This window comes from Plectropomus leopardus, chromosome 13, assembly GCF_026936395.1.
Source record: "Plectropomus leopardus strain MGB_pleo_1.0 chromosome 13, ASM2693639v1, whole genome shotgun sequence".
NCBI lineage: Eukaryota > Metazoa > Chordata > Actinopteri > Perciformes > Serranidae > Plectropomus > Plectropomus leopardus.
Genome location: NC_142188.1, coordinates 26222495 through 26230665, shown reverse-complemented (window position 1 = coordinate 26230665; position 8171 = coordinate 26222495). Strand labels below are relative to the sequence as shown.

At 36.4% G+C, this 8171-nt stretch overlaps 1 protein-coding gene and 1 long non-coding RNA gene across 2 annotated transcripts; one reads left to right on the top strand and one right to left on the bottom strand.

Annotated features, from left to right (window-relative positions):
- Positions 1–2017: 2017 nt before the first annotated feature.
- On the top strand, positions 2018–4123 carry LOC121954303 (uncharacterized). The gene is made up of 4 exons (XR_006106562.2): positions 2018–2147; positions 2269–2322; positions 2509–2562; positions 2644–4123. It is a non-coding gene; the product is annotated as an uncharacterized LOC121954303 (long non-coding RNA).
- LOC121954302 (androgen-dependent TFPI-regulating protein) lies at positions 4040–8164 on the bottom strand. Its single transcript, XM_042501692.2, has 6 exons — positions 6531–8164; positions 6282–6407; positions 6090–6191; positions 5865–5980; positions 4276–4427; positions 4040–4179 (listed from the first exon to the last, which is right to left on the bottom strand). The coding sequence occupies exons 1-6, from the start codon at positions 6681–6683 to the stop codon at positions 4142–4144; spliced, it is 687 nt and encodes a 228-aa protein (XP_042357626.1). The 5' UTR covers positions 6684–8164; the 3' UTR covers positions 4040–4141.
- Positions 8165–8171: the final 7 nt, after the last annotated feature.

Genomic DNA, 8171 nt, shown 5'->3' with positions numbered 1-8171 from the left:
AATATCAAAGGCCAACTACCAGCTAGTTAGAAAAATCCCACTCAACCCCTCCACTGATATGTCTGTCAACAACTGCTGTACTGTGCTGCTGAAGAATCTAGTCAAGGTGTTTTCATTTGACTCTGAATGTCCGGTTTGTTCTTAAAAAATAAAAGTTTTTTGTAATAGCGTCACAGCAAGAGGCACAAGACCGCGCACCAGTGCTATCCAGTTTTACTGAATGGTAAGAGTGCTGTCAGGATTATGGGAAATTTTATCCTAAAGCTGTACCGTGTTTGAAATGTAAAGCTGTTGACTTTTAATTTGAAGCTATACGTACTTGACGGGAAGTTTTTTTGCCTCTACATTACATTTGACTTTACGGAGGTGAATAAATGGAGGGACTCATCTACAATGTTCTAGATGGAGCGCACACGCGCATGCGTCACCCTGCAGCTATACGCACACATACTACATTAAAATGCACAAAAGACGCACAAATTCACATACAACATGTATGTGTACAGTGTATGTGAATGTAACAAAAAGTGTATGTATGTATATTTGATGAGCATTTTCAATGCTCGCATTAACACACGTCTTTTAATTAGAGGTGGCTGATGTAAAAACAAGAGTGGTAAAGTTAGAATATACTCCTTAAATAACTCTAAAATTATGAGATGAAATTATGTTTTTCAGAATATTCCAATATGAATATTATATAAAATATGTCTGTCTTTTTTCTTTTCTTTTTTTTTTTAACTCCGTTTAGGTTTTGCTCATCGGATGCAAATAGCCTATGAGTCTACTGGAAGCTTCTGGAAGTTATCTGCTAGACCTTATCTGACTTTTTCCTACCATATATGTCAAACTGATTAAGTGGCAGAGAAATAGACACCGCGGTCTATGAATCATTTGGCTCCCTCTTGTGGAATTTATATACAAATAAACTCACTCAGTCACCGCTTCTTTTATTCCTAATAAAAAATAAAACAAAAAATCATATAATGATATTTTAAACACATTTAAGACCAACTATACTGTCTACTCAGCAAAGAATTCATAGAAAAGTAAACTATGTCTTTAGCAATACCACTGGACAAAAATCAAATCATCTTGGACTCTTCTGGTGGGGGATGATAGACAAAACTAGGTGATTAGTGTAGAAATACAACAATTAAGAAAATCTATGGCAAGTGAAAGTCTGAAAAATATATCTTGAGGAAATAAATATAAAATATCAGCAAAACTGTACTTAATATAGTCAAAATAAAAGTACTTGAAATACTGAAATATGGCCAAAGAGAATGTTAAAGTGACATTATATCTATAATTACTGGATCGTTTCAGGTCCAGGTGGAGCTGAATTAAAATATGTTTTGTCCTGTTTGGTAGTTTGAAATAAAGTGTTGTAGTATATAGATGCATCATATTTTGTATGGAAAGTCAAAATAATTAAGCAGTAAGGAAAAATGAAGTGGAGCAAAAAAAGTACAATACTCTCTTAAATGTAGTGGGGAAAAAGTATGAAGTGAAATTGAACACAAATTCTCGAGTAAAGTACAAGTACTTCAAAGTTGTACTTGTAGATGAGTATATTTGTTGTATGTTTCCCTTTCTTTTTCAGGGTTTAGATGTATAGTATGTCACAGAGCATGATATTTTATCTCCAATATACCGCTGCTTTAAACAATACACGGTCAAAGTACGTCAGTTGTAGATGAAATTGAAATGGACAGGTGGTGATGTATCTAGTTGTTTTCAAGTGTTTCTCAATGTTGTGTTAAAATGTGACATCATGGATCACAGGGTGAGTTGTAGCTCTTTAATTGTTACCTGCAGGTGACAAACAAATAGACACTATTTTAAACCTCAGGCTGTGTTTACGCTGAAAGGCAATGACTGACCTCCGTCTACAACAACAGCCCATTTTACGCAGACATTTGTGTAACAACACTTGTGTCATGGGTAACATCTTTCAGTTGTATAAGACCAGGTGCTCTTTGAAATGCTGTGTGTCCTGTATTGCTGGTTCTTTGTGGGTTTTCCCTCGTGACATATGCACTGACGTCTTAGAGCAGGAGGAACTTATTTCACTCATATGAGTTACAAATCAGCGCACAAACAGGACAGAACCAGGAGAAATAAACATGCTGTACTTGCTGGGAGTAAGTAAAAATCTCTTTATGAATTTTCTTAGTTTCTTTCATGTTAACTAATCAAAGTTTTTGTCTGATGAGGATTGTGATCTATGTAATATTGACCAGTTTTTTCTTTGAACACGTTTAGATCGTTGTTGGCCTTCTCTTCATCATAATGTGCTTTTCAAAAGGACTCAAAGAGGTGAGTAAAACTTAACAGTGTTACTCTTGCGCATTATTTTCTGTTTTGCAATGTAATTTGGATAACAAATGAGACATAAATCAACTTAAAAAGTAAAACATACAAAAAATGCGTTGCAGTTGCTAGAGGACGTAAGTAAAAAGGAAATAAAGAGTGATTTTTTGACATTATTATTTTCTTCTACAGGGAATTCAACCCCCAAAACTGCAACCACCTGAATCATCTACCAACAACAAAAAAGTGGGTAACAATCCAAGGATTCGCTGCTTTTATTATTGATAATAATTGAGATAATATATTTAATCTTCATCTCTTTGACAGAACAATCTGAGTGAGGAAGATGTGCAGTTACTGGCCAGGATCCTCTCAGTTGGATTGGTGGATGCGGACCCAAACTATCTTCACCATCTTAAAGGCTACAGGGACTTGCGTGGTGCCTGATTTTTTATTTTAAAAAAAGAAATACAGCAACTACAGAAATGAATGGACAGCATAGCGCTGTCCCTGGATATATCCATGGATGTGTGATGACATCAAATCATCGGCATCATGTTTTGGATTACCAAGTTCAATGACTTCCACAAGTCTTCCAGATGTTCCACGATTGATGGAAAATTATGCTGTTTATTCATGTCAAATATGACATGAAATGGAAATAACTTCTCCTTCGCCATGGTGCTTTATATGGATGTGATCATTTTGATGCTGGATCCTGACTGCTTCGTTTATTGATTGCGTGATTTGTGGAGAGAAGCCTCTGATATCAACATTCGACATTTGCCTTTTTTACATCAAGAAATGTAGAAACTGAAAAAGTAGAAACAGGAGGACTGGTGTTGTTGCTGTCAGTGGTACATGCTTTGCTTGGCTTCTTTTAATGTTCATGTCGCATGTTTCCGGTGTCAATGTTAAAGGTTCAGTGTGTCAGATTTAGTGGCATCTTCAGTAACAAAACTGAAACTTCTCCCATGTGCTAAACATTTAGAACTAATGTGACGGACGCGATAAATGAGATTAGCCCTATCTGGAGCTAATGTTTGATTTGTCCATTTTGGGCTAAAGTAGAAACAGCATGGTGGACTCCATGGAAGAGGACCTGCTCAGTATATAGATATACAGATACAGCTCGTTCAAAAGTAACAAAAACACAACAATTCTTATTTTGAGTGACTATAAACTAATGAAAACATATTTAAAAGTATTTTTTTGCCATTTCTGCCAATATATGCCCCTAAATCCTACAAACTGGACCTTTAAATACTCCTTTGTTGAGCTAAAACTAAGCTAACATTTACATCGGAGGTATATAATTACACAGTGTAACAGTTGTAGACAGATTTAGCACAGAGAGAAGTTAACCTTTTTAAAGTGAAACTGTAACTTTTATTTAACAAATGCAACTATGGCTAAAAGTAATGGTCTAATGCTAGCTAGAGTTTTAGCTACATGTTAAACTGTAGTTTCCTGTTTGCTAAACAGTAGTTAAGTATTTAGCTGAAATGCTGACAGTAGCACAACCATATAGTCACTTTAGTGACTGGGTGATGTGTGTTATACAGAAATATTTACCTAATGTTTGCTAACTTTAGCAAACATTTGCCACCATAAACTTCTGTGCACACCAGACCAACAAAAGGCTGTAGCAGCAAAACCCCTGAGTGCTTTTTGTTTGTTTGTTTCAGCAATAGAGCCTTGTATTGCTTAGAAATCCAACATTTAATTTAAAGAGGAAGGATGTGTTACATTCTCATTCAAAAGTTACAAAGTCTTGCTTTAAAGTATTAAAGTGTGGCCATTTTAATGTTGCAGAGAGGCTGAATTATTTCGCTTTTGCTGTCATTTTGTTCACGTCCTTTCCTAAAGTAAAAGAGACAAAAGAGAAAGAGATTAGACAGACTCAAATGAACATGTAACTGCACGTTTGTCTTCAGCTGTGGTGTTAATGCAGCTTACTCCAGACGTGGCTGTTCAGCTTGTCCCCCAGCATGTACAGCGATGTCACCACCGTCATGTTGAAAAAGAAGAAGCCCATCAGACCAGCAGTGCTGAAGTGCGCAAGAAGGGGATACACCCAAATCCCAACCGACAAGTACACCCATATAATCCTGCAGAACACGTTTAGAGAGAGACCGAGAAAAAGACACAGTATCACTGTATCTATCAAAACATCTTGTACTGTCTTGTCTCAAAGAACTCGTATTTCTTGTGCAAATATTCACTGGCACATAGCAAAAAAAAAAAAATGAGGACACTTATGTAAGATTATAACAGTAAAACAGTCAGCATAACAAAAAATCTTAGCCACAACTAACAGTATATGTATGGTGTGAAGCATCAAACACACAAGGATCTGTAAGTGTTATTGTGGTATGTGAGCCAACATTTGAAGGCTCAAAGAAGAATTTTACCCTTCAACCTGTTTGCATTGTGAAATAACGCTGTTGCACTAGACCAGTCCAGACTAGTTGTACCAGACACATTAAGTGAGAGGTGTGGGCTCAAATCACATGACTTGGACTGGAGTCAGACTCGAGGCACAAATTTGCTGACTTTAGACTGAACTTGACAAAATCAAAGAAGACTTTAAACCCGACTTGGACTTCAACACCAATGACTTGTGACTTTTCTTGAATTTGAGCCTTAAAACTTAGAAATAATAAATACTTTCCCCCAAGTCCAAAGATTAAAAAAGAATTTCAATATAAAAGTGTGCTACAAATCAATTCATTTACCTCCATTTCCTGAATCAACTGACATTAACGCTGTTCATTCCCAGCAAGTCAATGCTTTAAGGGAAACGCCTGACAACATGAGTTTGAGTTTTAGGACTCCTTTGGATTGGGAAGAGTTGCTCCTTTTAACTAATAATTTTTGGACTGTCTTAGACCATAGAAATAACATGTATGAATTTTTGAAAGTGTGCATATTTCCCCTGTATTTGTCCAGTTGATCAACGTGGTTTGAACAAGACCAAAACCATGAAAAACTAACATTATGTTACCGAGTGCCAGATGGAGAAAAATGATACAAAAGACAATGTCCTTCGGAGACAAAAACTATCCCGTGGTAATAAATAGATAAATAAATAAATAAAATTAAATAAATTAAATCAAAATTAAATAAATAAATAAAATTGCAGTATATAAAATACTTGGGTTGAAAAAAATAATGATAAATTAAATAAATAAATAAATAAATAAACATTTTTATACATATTAAATCTCATTCCTCTGTTGTTAAAATGGCATTTTATGTGATAAAGCGTGCATTATAACTTGTTCGGGACTCAAATTTCAAGGCTTAGGGCTTTACTTTCGACTTGGTCTTGACTGGGATTTGACTTGGAACTTCAGTGCAAAGACTTGAGACTGAATTGTGACTTGCAAAACAATGAACTATAAGCTATGAAAGATTCTGTCACATGAATGCTAAATCAAGGACGTCATTGTTTCAAAATGCTGTGATATTTGTGTGTTAACCACATGCCTATTAAATGTTTCCTCATGTTTCTGCTGTACTGTATATGCTGACTCAGCACTTACCAAAATAAGTAAGCCAAGCCCACGCCTCCTAATGCTGCCAGCGCATGTTTCGTCTGTGGGTAGCTGTGAGGCTGCACCAGCACCTCTCCAAGTAAAACAGGAAGAACCAATGAGTGCTGAGAAAACACGGTGGGAACAACTCATTATAGGTGATGGTTTCAGACAGGACAGTCAAGATTATTTGAATGTTTGGCATACAGCTGTGGAAAACACATATTTTCAGACCATAGCGTGGTTTATCCAGGGGGGGAAGAAGGTGTCAATAGTTGCCGGGTAGACTAATTCTCGGTCATAGGCAAAGATCGTCCAGAAAAGAAGAACAACAAACTAAAGGAAACAAAACACAGAGTTAATGTGTAGCACAATTCTGAGTTTCCGATAAAGAAAATGTTTGATTATCAAAATAGTGTTTCTCACCATGCCCACGGGGAAGGCAAAGACACAGAAGAGAAGGTCTTTACATCTGTTCAGAGTGCTCTCTGACTTTTTCCCAGGTTGTAGATCATTAAGTGCCGCCAGTCCAAAGAATAACATTTGTAATAACTGAAACATATATTAGAAAGCAACAGTATTGTTTTCAATTATCCTTTTTATTAATCAAAATCTGCAATTCTACAATAATGTACCACTACTGTTCTCATGAGCTAATATGGGTAACATACTCACCAAATTCAAAAAAGTGAGGTATTTCCAAGGTCCGCCATAAACAAAGATTCCTGCTGGTAGCTCCTCTCCATCTTTATCAGCGAGACTCTTCACAACAAAAGCGTACCAGCTGAATGCTGCGATGTGGTACACTATCCTCAGGACTGATGCCATTCTAATGTGAGATTAAACTGATCCCAGACCAACAGCAGAAATAAATGAAACACTGGCAAAAACTACTTTGCAAAGTGTTCCCTTCAAACGTGAGGTACTTCAGGCAGTGAGGGTTCTTTAAAGATTAGTGTAATTCAGCGTGAGCTTATCAAGACGTTTGCAAGGAGCAAAGACAAGAGGCCCACTGTTTCACATGAAGCATAGGAGTCCCTCTTTCATAACTGACATACTGTAGCATGTGACTGGCTGCCAATTCACCAATTGGGTACACAGTGTTTTGTAAGAGAAGCACCGCCAAGCTACATAAGAAAATAAGTTAAATAACTGAATCAGCACTATTAACTGAAACTAATATTCACAGGATAGATAAGACTAAAATGTGCCAATAGTTTGGGAAACTCTTTAGCTGCTGGAGACCCTGATTAGATACTGTGTCATAATGTGCCCCGAAATCCCAACGTGTCCTTAAGCAACACTAAATTCCAGCAGTTATCATTGACCTTTGACCTCATTGTCAATGAGCACACATTTTTGTTGGCAATTTTTTAAAGAATTAAACAAACTCCTCTGTCACATCAAGTCTCTTGTAATGTCAATCAGATCATGTAGAAATATCTGTTTGACAGATGTAAAATGACAAAATTTTCCAGAAAGACAAAAAAAAAAAAAGTAACATTTGACTTTTGATTTTGTGCTCTGACGAGTATGAGTGTGTTCAGGGATTCGCCTGGTGGCAGATTTCACTATAATACATCCACGGGCAGAAACCAATAATCTTGGCCTGAGGGTGGTGCTAGAGGAGAGGCCATTGTGGCGAGACGCTCATGGGATTCATAAGGGATTCCTCATGAAGATTTGGGATTCATAGGGTTTGACAGGGTTGATAAAAACATAACATTTTTTCCCAAGATTATAACATCTTGGGAAGCAATCAAACTTGTCACCTCATCTGTGTATGTGTAAAATGGCAGTAAAGTATTAAAGTCTAAATTGGTCACGTGTTGTATCATAGATTATTAAACTAAAGAGGGGTAATTCACTTTGGACCATCGACCAAAAATCATTGAAGATATCATTGATGTCGTATTTCTGCAGATGTTTTAAGGAACACTTCACCCATAAAATGATCATTTGAGTACAAATCACGCTGTGTTGTATTTTAACATTAAACAGCTTTTAATGTGTGTAATGTTGCGCCTATTTGAGTGTGTATCTTAGTGTATTCTATTTTGTTATCTTTTATAACTTAGGTAAAGTGTCTTTGAGTACCCTAAAGAGTGCTCTATCAATATTGATCCAGTTTTATGCTCAGTACTTACCAAACGTGTATTTTTGCCAAAACCTTAGTATTTATAAACTGAACTGAAACTGATTCACTTCACACCATCATGACTTACTGGTTTAGAAGAACGGCGCCATTGTTACAGTTATTTTTTGCATGTGCTTTCCCTGTTATGACAAGTCAAGTTGTCTGCTTTGAAAAAGGCC